General features: G+C 39.3%; 1 protein-coding gene across 5 annotated transcripts in view; it reads right to left on the bottom strand.

Moving 5' to 3' along the window:
- Window positions 1-500: 500 nt before the first annotated feature.
- ZNF501 (zinc finger protein 501) overlaps window positions 501-17,942 on the bottom strand; it is a 21,677-nt gene continuing 4,235 nt past the window's right edge. Inside the window, exons 1-3 of one of the 5 annotated variants that reach the window (XM_037848801.1) lie at window positions 10,864-10,879; window positions 3,373-3,481; window positions 501-2,811 (exon numbers count right to left, since the gene is read on the bottom strand). In XM_037848801.1, the coding sequence (XP_037704729.1) occupies window positions 1,686-2,501 (816 nt within the window). In that variant the 5' untranslated portion in view covers window positions 2,502-2,811; window positions 3,373-3,481; window positions 10,864-10,879 and the 3' untranslated portion in view covers window positions 501-1,685. Of the gene's footprint in view, window positions 2,812-3,372; window positions 3,482-5,220; window positions 5,718-6,024; window positions 6,063-10,863; window positions 10,880-17,942 lie in introns of those variants that run through there. The other 4 variants (XM_037848791.1, XM_037848781.1, XM_037848809.1 and 1 more) reach the window with 4 other exon arrangements.

Below are 17,942 nucleotides of genomic sequence, written 5' to 3'. Positions count from 1 at the left end.
AGGGCTACACTTGGAGTAAGAAGATCTAGATTTGAGATTTAACTCTGGCATTATCAGCTTGACTTTGAGCAAGTCAAATACTTCTCTGATTCCCTGACTCTGGAATGTGGATAATAACTTCTACTTTTTTAACAAGTACTTTCAGCATTAGATGTGCTTATTTACATTAAAGAGCTTAGCACTTGGTGGTAGATACCTGAAACTATCAAACTATAACCCAGAACCCATGAATCTTGAAGACAGTTATATAAAAATGTAGCTTATGAGGGGTGACAATGGGATTGGGAAAGCCATAAGGACCCCTCCCCTTTGTCTAGTTTATGGATGGATGAGTAGAAAAATGGGGGAAGGAAAAAAACAAACAAAGGCACCCAGTGTTCTTTTTTACTTTAATTGCTCTTTTTCACTTTATTATTATTGTTATTTTTGTGTGTGTGGTAATGAAGGTGTCAGGGATTGATTTTGGTGATGAATGCACAACTGTGTAATGGTACTTTGAACAATCGAACATACGATTTGTTTTGTATGACTGTATGGTATGTGAATATATCTCAATAAAATGAATATTTAAAAAAAAAAAAGAGCTTAGCACTGCCTGAGCACCATTAAAAAGTATCCTTTGTTTTCTGTGCAAATTTTTCATAGCTTAAAAAAGTCATTCTTTATGAGATACCTTCAACCCACACACATCCTCAAAACACTCTTCTCCTCTTCCTTTGAAAGGCAACTAACTGGTGATCAGTGGCACCACCTGCTAGCATCTGCGTACTCAATGTGTCTTACCCTCCTCTTCCCTTAAGAAAAAGTTCCTTTAGTGCTGGGCTCCTAGAATTCAAAACAAGTATGGCCATGTGTTCAACATGCTTGCATTGTCCTCTATATCCTACTATTTAACAAAAGGAATATCTCTACACTCATGTGCCTCCCAATCCCACTAAAAACACAAAATTTCCTAACCAAGAGTTTTTATTGTTAATGTCATTGGGGCTTCTCCCTCCACCCCCACCTCCAATATTCATGGAAAAGAGAAGCCTAAAGTTAAAAGTGATAGATCCAATAATGGGAGCTATCAAAAGCTAAATAAAACTCTTGAAGTACAGAAGTACACCACTGAAATCCCAATAATTTCATTTTTCTCTGATGAGGTCTGAATTTCCTGAAGGATGCATTGGTCTTAAATTGTGTATTTAAATCTGGACATAATTTAAATAGGCTTCAGTAGATTAAGCATTAAGTCTCAGTCTAATTACAAAGAATGTTCTTAAGAAAAAATACACTATAAGAACCAAAAAACCTAATGCTGAAGTTCACTTGCTTTCCACAGCCAGACTTAGATTTTTAAAAATTTTGCATCATCTGTAACTCAAAACCAAACAATGGCAGTTAACTATTTTATATGACTCATTTTATTCTCAATACTACCCTAGGAAGTGTCTCCATTATTCCTGTTTTTAGAGCCAAGGACAGTGAAACTCTGAGAAGATAAGTAATTTGCGTAAGAGAAGGCATCAAACTCAGGATTATCTAATTCTGAGACCAATTTTTTTTTACCTTTTAGGACACTACTCTTACTCAAAATACAGAACATTCATCCCAGCTGATGACTATGAGTCTTAAACTCCCAGGAATTTACAAAAACAATTACATTTTCATAGAAATCTTCCACACTCACTATATCCCAAGTTTTACTCTCCAGCATGAAGTCTCTGATGTCGAACAAGTGCTGAACTGTGCCTAAAGGATTTTCCACATTCAATACATTCATAAGGTTTTTCTCCAGTATGAATTCTGTAATGTTCGCTAAGGTGTGCTTGCCTGCGGAAAGTCTTTTCACACTCACTACACTTATAAAGTTTCTCTCCAGTGTGAGTTTTCTTATGCTCAACAAGGGAAGAGTTCTGACTAAAGGCTTTACCACATTCAGTACATGTGTAGGGTTTCTCTCCTGAATGAACTGTCTGATGCTGCAGGAGGCATGCACTCTGATTAAAGGCTTTCCCACATTCATTACACTTATAAGGTTTAACTCCAGAATGACTTCTCTGATGACGAGTAAGGCATATGCTCTGACGGAATGCTTTGCCACATTCAGGGCATTTATAGGGTTTCTCTCCAGTATGAATTCTCTGGTGTTTAATAAGGGATGGGCTCTGACAAAAGGCTTTTCCACATTCATTGCATGTATAGGGTTTCTCTCCAGTATGAATTCTCAGATGCTGGACAAGGATTGCTTTTGTTAGAAATGCTTTCTCACATTCATTACATTTATAAGGTTTCTCTCCTGTATGAATTCTCAGATGTTGAGTAAGATTTGATTGTTTATAGAAACAAGTTCCACATTCACTGCATACATAGGGCTTCTCTCCTGTGTGAATCCTCTGATGCTGGGTAAGAGATGATCTCTGAGTAAAGGATTTCCCACATTCATTACACTTTGAAGTTATCTTCTGCATATTAAGACTCTGATATTTCTTTTGGAGTGAAATCTGGCTGGAACTCATGCTGCTTATAACACACTGATGGGGCTTCTCTCCAATAGGTTTAGGTTCAGATGAAGCCTTCTCTCAAATTCCTGGTATTTACCAGGTATTTTCTTAAAGATCTTAAAGTAAGACTTTTTCCCTGAAAAGGTATATGTGGGTGCATGTGAATGTGTTGTCCTGTCAATCATTCCTGTAGGATTTTCCCTCTTCCTTATTCAGTTTGCATTTTCAACTCCTGCAAATCGGAAGTTCTGATCAACAAATTCTGTGATTCTCCAATTCTTCTCCAGGTCACTTAACAATGAAGCATCTGGCTTGGTTTTCTAGCCTGAAAAAAAAAAATCACAAAAGAAAATGTCCCTTCTGCAAAACAGGGAACCTGCATTGCATAATCTTGATTCTTATCCTTTTCTCAATAATAGAGAAAGAAGATCACAGTGACCTGGGGCGAAGATTAGAATAACTGATAGAAGAAGGGAGAAATCAAAGAACAGGCAGGAAGACATCAAAGAGATTTAATGGTGACAGATCTTGGGAATTTTAAAATTCACTATAGTGGTTGATTCTGAAACAATCAAATACTAAAAAATAATGCTGATATTTTGAGACCCTCCATATTTGCACACACAATGATAAAACAGTAGGAGCACGTGAAAAGGACAGGTGTCCTAGACATGGGTATATTAAGTGTCGGGAGAAATTACTGCCCACCTACTGTCACTACCGCTCAAAAAAACAGGTGAAAGTAATTATATCTCCTTAGCTTGCCTGCAAGCAATATCTTGGCAGACTAGTGATACCTGAAGAGTTTTCCTTCGAAGATTTCAAAGTGATCCAGGCTTTAACTTTCACTATGTTCAGTTTCGCCATTCCTTCCTTATTCACTCACCTGGATAGGTGTTTTGGATTGTTCTTTCTTCCAAAACATTCAGCATTTATAGCTCTTCCACTAATTCCAACTGAGAAATCTCAAGGTTTGAAAACTAGAGTCTTTCTTACTGAAAGAAAATAAAATAATCACTGTTGTGTTTACAAAAAAGTGAGATAGAGGTGGTCCCTAGGGAAGAACCTCTCATAGGGCAGTAACTTGACCATAACATCATGGTCCAGGATCTGGCCCTCATCTTTGTAGCCAAAGAAATGCTTCTGAATCTGATGTATACTAACCAAATTCATAAGGGGAATGATGTAAAAAACAGAAAGTCAGCTACTAATTTACAATGAAAAAATTTTACCCTCTCCACTATTGAAAAATCAATCATATAGGAACCAAATCATTATCATCAGGCCACCCCTTGGGAGGCATTTAATTACAGAAAACGAGGAATACTTGGATGATCTTAATGGCATCAAACTTTGAAACCCTGATGCCCTGAAGAATATGGGCACATGGACTCGGAGAGTAGATATTCAGTTGCTGAACATCAGAGCAACCTCTTTCTTGGATGACATTGTAGACACTGACATATTCTTATTCTCTATTTCTGGAAAATAATAAAGAGGACTGCCTCTGAGGGAAGCAGAATTCTCACTGTAAAATATTTAGATAATATAGAAATATAATAAGTAAAACAAAGTCATTTTTATAGCCATTACCACCCCATCCCACTCAAACAAACCCATTCCCTTCCCATAGATAATTATTGAGTTTGAGGTACATAGTCTTTCAGTCATTTTTCTATATATATTTTCTATGTCTGTTCTATAGGTACTGCTCTACAGCTTTATTTATCTTTTACACTTAAGAATGTGTCTCAGAGATCATTTCATGTTGGTACATATGATCTAATGGGGCTGAGAGCCAGCTGGCACACACTGGTATATGTACACCAATTGTTTACGGTGAGACTGATCTGATTGAGAAAAGCCTGTACCACACTGGTTGTTAAAATATATTGAATATCTTGCCTGAACCTACCTCTCTGTCTTTATTGGCTGTATAAACTTCCAGTATGGACATACCATATACAAAAATAAACTCCAGGTGATTTAAACAGCTAATTGTAAAACCAAAACGCTAACCAAACTTTTATTTTCTTTACTTTTTTCTTGAAAATGAAAAATTCTTTTTTTAATCATACAAAGAATGCATGCTCATCCAATTAAACAATTAGTCCAGAAAGGAAATCATTTGAAATCCTAGCTCCCAGAAAAAATAGTTGGTATTTTGGTGAACCTTCTACTAGTAATCTCTCAATGCATATACATACACACAAACATAGATAAGATAGATAGATAGATAGATATAGATAGATAGATAGATAGATAAAGACAGATAGACAGACATAGATATATACACATTAGACTATAGAGAATTTTTCCAGACATAAATTAATGATCTACTCACAGAGTTCCCATAATCTAAGAATCTAGTTTACCCAATACTATTCTTCACTAGATGTGACAGGCATCTAGGCTCCACATTGCCTTCTGATAGCCAATAACAATGGCAGTTGTGATTACTTAAGCTCTTGTTCCAAACAGGCCCAGGAGCCATTCTACATTCTTTGAGGAAACATTTAATCACCTTTGCAAATGAATCTTCCAATAATTTACTTACTATCAGGGGCAAGTCTGTTTAAAGATGTTAAGGACCCCTCCTAAAGGAAAGAACACTATATTAGAAGGCAAGGACCTTGTTTCCATAGTCTAAGCCACCCCTATACACAAGCACCTCTTATCTGACACAGAACAAATTTTTTTTCCCCAAACTTCCAGTCAAACTTTAATACTCAACTCAAATATGAAGCACCGCATCTCTTTCCTGTAGAAATTCTTTCTTGACTTTTGGAAGGCCCTTTCTCTTCCACATGCTCTCAGATCTTCGCATCTCTCTACCACAGCACTTTCCCGTTTTGACTCTCTGATTACATTTCTGTCTTCCTCCACTAAACCTGAACACAAGTATGGCACAGGCCATACTTCTAACCCAGGACTAGACTCTCTGGGTTAGAATCCACCTTCCACCATTTATTAAGCAAGTGAACTTAGACAAGTTACTTAATTTCTCTGTGCTCCAGTTTTTTCAACTATTAAACAGAGACAATAACAGTAAGTTCATAGGGTTGTGCTGATAAATGAGCTAATATATGGAAAGCAACTAGAAGAGTGCCTGGCCGGTAAACAGTCAATAAATAATAACTAATGTTAAACTATTATCTATATGTCTTCGCACGCTACCTATTTTGTTGCTATCAGAGACGAAAAATGCTTAATGAAAGTAAGGAGATAACTCGCAACTATATATTCTCATTCAATCCGCACAACTCTGTGAAGTGGCGGTTACTGTAAATAAGAAAATTGAAGCGCTCAGAAGTTCGCTGACTCGCTCAAGTTGTTAAATTGGAAACCAGGTCTCCCGACTCCCACATCAGGGCTCTTGAACAGCTTTCTCCTTACCCCCTTCACAGCAAGCTTTCCCCAGACCCCTGGCCTCCGCCCCCAAAGTCCCTATTCGCCCGCTGCGGGTGGTCGGCCCCCTGGGCCCGAGGGAGAGGACGGGACGGAACACGCAAAGCTGGGGACCGTCGGCACCGCTCACCAGACGCTCGCGGAACCTCGCCAAACTCGAGTCCTCGGGTGCTCCCAGGTAGCTAGGAACAAACCCAAAACGCGCCCGGCTAGCGTGACGTCACCAGACTGCGCCTGCCAATAACAACTACTGTCTCCTCTCTAGGAACGCGGAAAATCATCTCGGTTGTGCCTTGCCGGGTCCAGGAGCCCCTACTCCAGAAATTCCCTGCAAACCCTCCCTCTGCAGTTCAAGGAAGCTGAATGCAAGTGAGAGGGTGTCGGCCGCAGGAAGTTCTTATTAGGTGCCAGTTCACCCTGCACCCTGGTCACATTTATCTTCCTAAAATTCTCCCTTTTTCATGTCAGTAACCAATTGAAGGTTCTCAAATGTTTTCACTAGTTGGCCTCATTCTTCCTTAAGAACATCCTACCTGCCACAAAACTGACCTCCTCACAGGAACCCCAAAGACCTTACTTCCTCCTTATTCGAGATGCTTGTTCAAAATTTGGCCAAGGGAGTATGAGACCTGGATTCACTACTGGGGCTTAAATTCCAGATTCTCAGCGTAGACTTGGGCAAGGTACTTTACCTCTCTGCCTGTTTTACTGCCTTTAAAATAAAGATAAAATAATGGTACCCAATTTCATGGAATTGTGAGGATTAAACGAGGTATTACATGTAAATTACCAGGAACGACATCTGGCATTTTAAAAATGTTCAGTAAATGGTAGGACTGTCACCACTTCCTCAAATCCCAGCTCTTTTCCCCAATCTCCCTTTGGTTTCAGCTACATTTCCAGCCCTCAGCAGAGCAGGAACAGCTCTCCAACTTCTGCAAAACTTCAAGTCTTGCTCGGTCTCATTTGGAAAATATTTGCACCCATGTGCTCAACCTAACAGGTGCCTTCCAGGGATGAATGCTTGGGCAGCAGTGCACTTGACCCATCCCCAGGCATTCCTAACGGTCTGCAAGCTCAGGAAAATGAGGTGTTTTGCTTAGCATCATAGCCCTGGTGTGTAGCACAGAGCAGGCACTCAGTTAATACTTGCTGAATCAACGAATGAGATGCAGAAGTAAAGTTATCTGCTCAAATTTCTAATGGACTGTTTTCCCAGAATGGAGTCTTTGGGGAGGCTTAAATCAGGAGTGGAGCTGACCGAGCTGAAGACATCACCAATTGCACTGACCATCTCCAGCTAGAAAGGGGCCCTCTGTAGAACTGTCAGCTGGCATGCCAGGGAACATGCTGAGCTCACCTTATATTTTAGCCAAGTCACATTCTTAGCTCTTTGGAATCAGATAGCAAGTTTTCCTTCCAGTCCTAACTTCTCCATAGGCCAAAGAGACTTGGTCTAATCATTTTGTCTTAACCTTTTTGTCTTCAAAGAATCTCTTAATCAGATGCCTCTGCTTTGTGGAAACTAACCCTGGAGTGGGGTACTATAGGCAAAGCAGGCTACTAGAAAGAGGAATTTGGGGCTTAAGAGCAGTTTGGGCTGAGAGCCATTCAATGAGATGTGGAAAATGAATGGAAAGGACAGACACCAAAAATATTCCACAGAACTAAAATATCCTTAGCCTTAATGTGGCCAGTGGGTGAAGGAGAGTGAACCTGGAGTCACGTGAGATCAAAGTTAAGTTTCTTCATTGTGAAGGAAGTAAGGAATGGTCAAAATGCAAAATCGACTTCTCTCATTTACACACAAGAAAGTCTGAGATTCTAAGAGGAAAAAGTTTTTTGATCTAATGTGAGCTCCTTCCATTCTTAGTAGTGGGGCAAGGTTGGAGCCATAAGTACTCATCAATATTACAGACACAAGTAAAGCGGCACCATGGATCAAAGATATGCCCAATAAAGGGAGAAATCTAAATGAAAGGGAGAAGGGACACTCGAATTTAAATTTCACCCAACACTTCCTGTTTGTGTGAATGTGGGCAAGTCTAACTACATTTCTGTTTTCTCTTCTGTCATTTTGAGGATCTGAAATGGCCTTCTACCACTATGCCTTTCTGGAATTAGAAATTAAATTTCAGTACACTGAGAATGAGCATCACATATCAGTTCTTTATCATCCCAGCACCCAGTAGAAGCCATGAGCTCAAAAAGTACTTCTTCTTTGCAATTTCTAAGGTCCAGCTGCTCTGATGCCAAGCCAGCACCACTGTTCAATTACTGCCTACCTTATTTCAAAGATTATCCAGTTGACATAAAAGCGCCTCTGCAGCTACATGCATTTCCCTTTTCCTATCAAATCTACATCTGAAGCCACTCTGTTAAACCGCAATGGGACTTTAAATTCTTGGTTTGTCTCACTGCCTCAAAATATCACTTTTTCTTATGGGATCTTCTGCTTAATACAACCATACTTTGTATCTTGGGGAAAGGCTCAGAATTCTTCCTCCTGACAAACACTATGGCACCACACACACCATAACTTCTTTCTACTACTAACCGTAGGTCTAAGTCACAACCTGCTGGCTGCCATGGAAAAATGTCTGACTCAGTGTTCTACTTGAGTTCAGCAAATATTTATCCACCTGTCCTGGGGAGCTGATATTCCAGTGAGAAGAGAAATATTTGTAAACAAACCATTCAATACAGCATGATCCATAAAATGATGCAGAATAATGCAATATAATTGAGATGCGAGAATGCTTTAAGGACATGTTGCCTGAGTACATTCTTAAGAGACAACTGGGAGGTTTTCAGGCCAGGAGGAGCAAAGAAGGAAATCTGGAACAATAGGAACAGTATGTGCAAAGGAACCAAAGTACAGAATCAGTGGTGATGCTGTAGACTCATAAGGAATTTGTACTATGGAACAGAATGTGCAAGATAGGAAATGGTAGCTTAGGCTAGAGATGTAGCCATGGGCCAGATGTGGGGCATCTCCTTAAAGGGGTGGGACTTTATTCTGAGAGAACAGAGCAGCCACAGTTATGTCTTACAAAGATCATCCAGAAGAAATGTGAAAGATGTCCTAGAGGGGCAAGAGACTAGAAGACTTGTTAGAAGAATAGGAAAACAGTCTAGGAAATAACCTCTTGGGACCCGAACTAAGCAACAGCAATGAAGATGGCCTTCAGATTTGGGAAATAGGTCAATAGGATTGTGCCAGTTTGGATATCTCATGTCCCCTCAAAAGCCATTTTCTTTAATGCATTCTTCTGGGGGCAGAGTTGTTAATCTTTTTGATTAGGGTGTGACCTCTTGATTGAATGTTTCCATGGAGATTTGACCCTGCCCATTCAGGGTAGGTCTTGATTAGTCTACTGGAGTCCTTTAAAGGGAGCTCATGCAGAGAGCAGAGAGACGAAAACACCCCGGGATATGCTAAGCCAAGACCCAGATTCTTGCTGACACTTAAGAGATGCTTGGAGATGCGGACAGAAGGATGTTTGGAGATACTTAGCTAAGTGATGCTAGCCCAGAGTTTGCTCAGGAGAAGCTGAGAGAGACAAGCCGAGAGACATTTTGGAGAATGCCATTTTGAAACACAACCTGGGAGCAAAGGAACAGCAGATGCAAGCCACATGCCTTCCCAGCTGACAGAGGTATTCCAGACGCCATTGGCAGTTCTCCAGTGAAGGTATCATCTTGTTGATGCCTTAGTTTGGACACTTTTATGGCCTTAGGACTGTAAATATGAAACTGAATAAGCCCCTTTATAAAAGCCAATCCATTTCTGGTATTTTGCATAATAGCAGCATTAGCAAACCAGAACAAGGATATAGTAGGCGGTTTGACATGAAGATTGAAAAAGAGAAAGGATTGAGGGAAGAGGAAATTTCTAGGTTTGGGGCCCAGCTGGAGTGACTAGGCACATGACAGGCCAGCAAATGAGACAAAATCAGGAGGGGCAAATATATGCAAGTGTGAGAATACAGGGTGATGGTACTAGAGAGATGATGAGTTCTTTTCCTTCCTATTTCCCCAGGAAGTGAGTATGTGCCAGACTCCCTTAGCCTGAGTATTAAAAACTCAGGGTCATGTTCATTTTATCTTAGAAAATCTTTTTTATATCATTCACTCTTAGGGCTTTTCAGTTTCTTCCTAGAGAAAATTCTTTCCCTATTCTCTCTACTTTTCACTCAAGACTCCAAAAACAGTCATGTATAAATACTACTATGTAATACCTATATATCAAAGAATTTCCTGAAAAGTTTTTGGTGGGCAAAGAGTGACTGAAATATATTTCTTCAACAAATAAGTATTTATGGAACATTAAAATGTGCCAGTAAATAATTCTAGAGTGTTATTTTTCATTTAGATAGTAGAAATACATTGGCATTTGCTTTTTTTTTTTTTTGAACATAAGTATTTCTAAACTTTTCATAGGGCTGGGTTTTTTTTTTTTTTTTTTTTTTTTTTTTTTTGTTTTTTTTTTTTCCCAGCACCTACTTTTTTTTTTTTAATCATCATTTTATTGAGATATATTCACATACCACGCAGTCATACAAAACAAATTGTACTTTCGATTGTTTACAGTACCATTACATAGTTGTACATTCATCACCTAAATCAATCCCTGACACCTTCATTAGCACACACACAAAAATAACAAGAATAATAATTAGAGTGAAAAAGAGCAATTGAAGTAAAAAAGAACACTGGGTACCTTTATCTGTTTGTTTGCTTCCCCTACTTTTCTACACATCCATCCATAAACTAGACAAAGTGGAGTTTGGTCCTTATGGCATTCCCAATCCCACTGTCACCCCTCATAAGCTACATTTTTATACAACTGTCTTCGAGATTCATGGGTTCTGGGTTGTAGTTTAATAGTTTCAGGTATCCACCACCAGCTACCCCAATTCTTTAGAACCTAAAAAAGGTTGTCTAAAGTGTGCGTAAGAGTGCCCACCAGAGTGATCTCTCGGCTCATTTTGGAGTCTCTCTGCCACTGAAGCTTATTTCATTTCCTTTCACATCCCCCTTTTGGTCAAGAAGATGTTCTCCATCCCACGATGCTGGGTCTACATTCCTCCCCGGGAGTCATATTCCACGTTGCCAGGGAGATTCACTTCCCTGGGTGTCTGATCCCACGTAGGGGGGAGGGCAGTGATTTCACCTTTCAAGTTGGCTTAGCCAGAGAGAGAGGGCCACATCTGAGCAACAAAGAGGCATTCAGGAGGAGACTCTTAGGCACAAATACAGGGAGGCCTAGCCTCTCCTTTGCAGCAACCGTCTTCCCAAGGGTAAAACTTATGGTAGAGGGCTCAACCCATCAAACCACCAGTCCCCTATGTCTGTGGTCATGTTAGCAACCATGGAGGTGGGGTAGGCGAATACCCCTGCATTCTCCACAGGCTCCTCAAGGGGGCACTACATCTATTTTTTTTTTTGTCTTTTTTTTTTTTTTTTAACTTTCCCTTCTTTTTTAAATCAACTGTATGAAAAAAAAAAAGTTAAAAAGAAAACAAACATACAATAAAAGAACATTTCAAAGAGACCATAACAAGGGAGTAAGAAAAAGACAACTAACCTAAGATAACTGCTTAACTTCCAACATGTTCCTACTTTACCCCAAGAAAGTTACATAATATAGCAACATTTCAGTGAACTTGTTCCTACTACATCCATCAGAAATTAACAGACCATAGTCATTTCTGGGCATCCCCAGAATGTTAAATAGCTTATCTGTTCTTCTTGGATTATTGTTCCCCCTTCCTTAATTGCTCTCTACTGCTAGTTCCCCTACATTCTACATTATAAACCATTTGTTTTACATTTTTCAAAGTTCACATTAGTGGTAGCATATAATATTTCTCTTTTTGTGCCTGGCTTATTTCGCTCAGCATTATGTCTTCAAGGTTCATCCATGTTGTCATATGTTTCACGAGATCGTTCCTTCTTACTGCCGCGTAGTATTCCATCGTGTGTATATACCACATTTTATTTATCCACTCATCTGTTGAAGGACATTTGGGTTGTTTCCATCTCTTGGCAATTGTGAATAATGCTGCTATGAACATTGGCATGCAGATATCTGTTCGTGTCACTGCTTTCCGATCTTCCGGGTATATACCGAGAAGTGCAATCGCTGGATTGAATGGTAGCTCTATATCTAGTTTTCTAAGGAACTGCCAGACTGACTTCCAGAGTGGCTGAACCATTATACAGTCCCACCAACAATGAATAAGAGTTCCGATTTCTCCACATCCCCTCCAGCATTTGTAGTTTCCTGTTTGTTTAATGGCAGCCATTCTAACCGGTGTTAGATGGTATCTCATTGTGGTCTTAATTTGCATCTCTCTAATAGCTAGTGAAGCTGAACATTTTTTCATGTGTTTCTTGGCCATTTGTATTTCCTCTTCAGAGAACTGTCTTTTCATATCTTTTGCCCATTTTATAATTGGGCTGTCTGTACTATTGTCATTGAGTTGTAGGATTTCTTTGTATATGCAAGATATCAGTCTTTTGTCAGATACATGGTTTCCAAAAATTTTTTCCCATTGAGTTGGCTGCCTCTTTACCTTTTTGAGAAATTCCTTTGAGGTGCAGAAACTTCTAAGCTTGAGAAGTTCCCATTTATCTATTTTCTCTTTTGTTGCTTGTGCTTTGGGTGTAAAGTCTAGGAAGTGGCCTCCTAATACAAGGTCTTGAAGATGTTTTCCTACATTATCTTCTAGGAGTTTTATGGTACTTTCTTTTATATTGAGATCTTTGGTCCATTTTGAGTTAATTTTTGTGTAGGGGCTGAGGTAGGGGTCCTCTTTCATTCTTTTGGATATGGATATCCAACTCTCCCAGCCCCATTTGTTGAAAAGACCATTATGGCTCAGTTCGGTGACTTTGGGGGCCTTATCAAAGATCAGTCGGCCATAGATCTGAGGGTCTATCTCTGAATTCTCAATTCGATTCCATTGATCTATATGTCTATCTTTGTGCCAGTACCATGCTGTTTTGGCAACTGTGGCTTTATAATAAGCTTCAAAGTCAGGGAGTGTAAGTCCTCCCACTTCGTTTTTCTTTTTTAGAGTGTCTTTAGCAATTCGAGGCATCTTCCCTTTCCAAATAAATTTGATAACTAGCTTTTCCAAGTCTGCAAAGTAGGTTGTTGGAATTTTGATTGGGATTGCATTGAATCTGTAGATGAGTTTGGGTAGAATTGACATCTTAATGACATTTAGCCTTCCTATCCATGAACATGGAATATTTTTCCATCTTTTAAGGTCCCCTTCTATTTCTTTTAGTAGAGTTATGTAGTTTTCTTTGTATAGGTCTTTTACATCTTTGGTTAAGTTTATTCCTAGGTACTTGATTTTTTTAGTTGCTATTGAAAACGGTATCTTTTTCTTGAGTGTCTCTTCAGTTTGTTCATTTCTAGCATATAGAAACATTACTGACTTATGTGCATTAATCTTGTATCCCGCTACTTTGCTAAATTTGTTTATTAGCTCTAGTAGGTGTATCGTTGATTTCTCAGGGTTTTCTAGATATAAGATCATATCATCTGCAAACAATGACAGTTTTACTTCTTCTTTTCCAATTTGGATGCCTTTTATTTCTTTGTCTTGCCGGATTGCCCTGGCTAGCACTTCCAGCACAATGTTGAATAACAGTGGTGACAGCGGGCATCCTTGTCTTGTTCCTGATCTTAGAGGGAAGGCTTTCAGTCTCTCACCATTGAGTACTATGCTGGCTGTGGGTTTTTCATATATGCTCTTTATCATGTTGAGGAAGTTTCCTTCAATTCCTACCTTTTGAAGTGTTTTTATCAAAAAGGGATGTTGGATTTTGTCAAATGCTTTTTCAGCATCTATTGAGATGATCAATTGATTTTTCCCTTTCGAGTTTTTAATGTGTTGTAATACATTGATTGTTTGTCTTATGTTGAACCATCCTTGCATGCCTGGAATGAACCCCACTTGGTCATGGTGTATGATTTTTTTAATGTGTCTTTGGATTCGATTTGCAAGTATTTTGTTGAGGATTTTTGCATCTATATTCATTAGGGAGATTGGCCGGTAGTTTTCCTTTTTTGTAGCATCTTTGCCTGGTTTTGGTATTAGATTGATGTTAGCTTCATAAAATGAGTTAGGTAGTGTTCCATTTTTTTCAATGTTTTGAAAGAGTTTGAGTAAGATTGGTGTCAGTTCTTTCTGGAAAGTTTGGTAGAATTCCCCTGTGAAGCCATCTGGCCCTGGGCATTTATTTGTGGGAAGATTTTTGATGACTGATTGGATCTCTTTGCTTGTGATGGGTTGGTTGAGGTCTTCTATTTCTTCTCTGGTCAGTCTAGGTTGTTCATATGTTTCCAGGAAATTGTCCATTTCTTCTACATTATCCAGTTTGTTGCCATACAGTTGTTCATAATATCCTCTTATAATTTTTTTAATTTCTTCAGGATCTGCAGTTATGTCACCTTTTTCATTCATTATTTTGTTTATATGGGTTTTCTCTCTTTTTGATTTTGTCAGTCTGGCTAGGGGCTTGTCAATCTTGTTGATCTTCTCAAAGAACCAACTTTTGGTGATATTTATCCTTTCTATTGTTTTTTTGTTCTCTATGTCATTTATTTCTGCTTTAATCCTCGTTATTTCTTTTCTTGTACTTGGTTTAGGATTGGTTTGCTGTTCGTTTTCTAGCTTCTTCAGTTGATCCATTAGTTCTTTGATTTTGGCTCTTTCTTCCTTTTTAATATATGCGTTTAGTGCTATAAATTTCCCCCTTAGCACTGCTTTTGCTGCATCCCATAGGTTTTGGTATGTTGTGTTCTCATTTTCATTCGTCTCTATATATTTAGCAATTTCTCTTGCTATTTCTTCTTTAACCCACTGATTGTTTAGGAGTGTGTTGTTTAACCTCCAGGTATTTGTGAATTTTCTAAGTCTCTGATGGTTATTGACTTCTAATTGTATTCCATTGTGGTCAGAGAATGTGCTTTGAATAATTTCAATCTTTTTAAATTTATTGAGGCTTGTTTTATGTCCCAGCATATGATCTATTCTGGAGAAAGTTCCGTGAGCACTAGAAAAGTATGTGTATCCTGGTGATTTGGGATGTAATGTCCTGTAGATGTCTGTTAAATCTAATTCATTTATCAGATTGTTTAGGTTTTCAATTTCCTTATTGGTCTTCTGTCTGGTTGATCTATCTATAGGAGAGAGTGATGTGTTGAAGTCTCCCACAATTATTGTGGAAACATCAATTGCTTCCTTTAGTTTTGCCAATGTTTCTCTCATGTATTTTGTGGCACCTTGATTGGGTGCATAGACATTTACGATTGTTATTTCTTCTTGCTGAATTGCCCCTTTTATTAGTATGTAGTGGCCTTCTTTGTCTCTCAAAACATCCCTGCATTTGAAGTCTATTTTATCTGAGATTAATATTGCTACACCTGCTTTCTTTTGGCTGTAGCTTGCATGAAATATTTTTTTCCATCCTTTCACTTTCAGTTTCTTTGTGTCCCTGTGTCTAAGATGAGTCTCTTGTATGCAACATATTGATGGTTCATTTTTTTTGATCCATTCTGCGAATCTATATCTTTTAATTGGGGAGTTTAATCCATTTACATTCAACGTTAAAACCGTGAAGGCATTTCTTGAATCGGCCATCTTATCCTTTGGATTATGTTTGCCATATTTTTCCCTCTCTCTATTAATATCCTTTATTGTACCCATACCGAATCTCTTTAGTACTGAACCTTTCTCCAAGTCTCTCTGTCCTGTCTTTGTTTCTCTGTCTGTAGGGCTCCCTTTAGTATCTCCAGTAGGGCAGGTCTCTTGTTAGCAAATTCTCTCAGCATTTCTTTGTCTGTGAAAAATTTAAGCTCTCCCTCAAATTTGAAGGAGAGCTTTGCTGGATAAAGTATTCTTGGCTGGAAATTCCTCTCACTCAGAATTTTAAATATATCGTGCCACTGCCTTCTTGCCTCCATGGTGGCTGCTGAGTAGTCACTACTTAGTCTTATGCTGTTTCCTTTGTATGTGGTGAATTGCTTTTCTCTTGCTGCTTTCAGAACTTGCTCCTTCTCTTCTATGTTTGACAGTGTGATCAGTATATGTCTCGGAGTGGGTTTTTTTGGATTTATTCTATTTGGAGTTCGCTGAGCATTTATGATTTGTGTATTTATGTTGTTTAGAAGATTTGGGAAGTTTTCCCCAACAATTTCTTTGAATACTCTTCCTAGACCTTTACCCTTTTCTTCCCCTTCTGGGACACCAATGAGTCTTATATTTGGACGTTTCATATTATCTATCATATCCCTGAGGTCCATTTCGAGTTTTTCAATTTTTTTCCCCATTCTTTCTTTTATGCTTTCATTTTCCCTTCTGTCATCTTCCAGGTCACTGATTCGTTGTTCAACTTCCTCTAGTCTTGTACTATGAGTGTCCAGAATCTTTTTAATTTGGTCAACAGTTTCTTTAATTTCCATAAGATCATCCATTTTTTTATTTAGTCTTGCAATGTCTTCTTTATGCTCTTCTAGGGTCTTCTTGATTTCCTTCATATCCCGTACTATGGTCTCATTGTTCATCTTTAGTTCTTTGAGTAGCTGCTCTAGGTGCTGTGTCTCTTCTGGTCTTTTGATTTGGGTGCTTGGGCTTGGGTTATCCATATCGTCTGGTTTTTTCATATGCTTTATAATTTTCTGTTGTTTTTGGCCTCGTGGCATTTGCTGAACTTGATAGGGTTCTTTTAGGGTTTGTAGACCAGTTGAAGTCCTTATCTCTAATTTATCAGATCTAGAGCTTCGTGGAGTACACTTTCTCTAACTAACCAGCAGGTGGCGTCCACGAGCCACCTGTTCTCCACAAGCCTGATCTCCCCTGCTTAGCCTTTTTGGTGAGTGGGGGAGTGAGTCTTGTGGGGCCCAATTGGTGTACCAAGCTTGCGTGTGTAGTTGGTGTTGCCTGCCCTGTATGTGGGGCGTGTTTCTGGGCAGTCGGGGAGGGGGGGTGGCCCTAACAATCAAATCTCCCTGATGATCCTAGAGTTTTAAAGCTGCTGCAATAGTCTAATCCTTCAGTTCAGTCCTGCCGCAGTTTGTCTCTGCCACTGACCCACAAGTCTTTGGTATTGGCGTATGGCTCCTGAGACTTGCAAGTGGGCCCCTCTTCCAGGCTGTGCACCCCGGGTCCTCTGTTGAGGGATGACTGTGCTATGTCACAGGTGAGTGCCGTCCCCCCAGGGCAGTTCTGGGCTGCTGGGCTGTGTTGGGAGGCTCCCAGTCTGTTCAAATGATGGCTGAATGGGGCTCTGTTAATTCACACTGCTCCCCCTTCCCAGCTCTGGGACATTCAGCTGAGGTTGCAGGGAAGGCTAATGTCCACGCCCAGTTTTGTGGTGTGTGCCTGTTATTTGAAGCACTTCCGTCACACTGGGTTGTCTGGGGCAGCTCTGGGCTATGGGGCTGGCGATGGGCAGGAGTGTTTCCTGTCCACCAGGATGGTGGCTGTGAGCGGACACCCCCCTTTTCTTGGGAAGTTGTGTTGTTTAGTGAATTTTCTCAGCCACTGGATTATTGCCTTTTGTCTCAGAGCTCTCTTAGTTCTGCTCTTGACTTGACGTGCCCAAATTTCAATTCTTTGAAGCTTTCTGTATTGAGCTTCTTAGAGTAATTGTTTTAGAAAAAGCAAAAAGGATTTAAAAAAAAAAAACAATTATATTTGGACGTTTCATATTATCTATCATATCCCTGAGGTCCATTTCGAGTTTTTCAATTTTTTTCCCATTCTTTCTTTTATGCTTTCATTTTCCCTTCTGTCATCTTCCAGGTCACTGATTCGTTGTTCAACTTCCTCTAGTCTTGTACTATGAGTGTCCAGAATCTTTTTAATTTGGTCAACAGTTTCTTTAATTTCCATAAGATCATCCATTTTTTTATTTAGTCTTGCAATGTCTTCTTTATGCTCTTCTAGGGTCTTCTTGATTTCCTTCATATCCCGTACTATGGTCTCATTGTTCATCTTTAGTTCTTTGAGTAGCTGCTCTAGG

Source organism: Choloepus didactylus, chromosome 1 (assembly GCF_015220235.1).
Source record: "Choloepus didactylus isolate mChoDid1 chromosome 1, mChoDid1.pri, whole genome shotgun sequence".
Classification (NCBI taxonomy): domain Eukaryota; kingdom Metazoa; phylum Chordata; class Mammalia; order Pilosa; family Megalonychidae; genus Choloepus; species Choloepus didactylus.
Note: the sequence above shows the minus strand (reverse complement) of the source record. Positions and strands in the feature narration are given on the sequence as shown.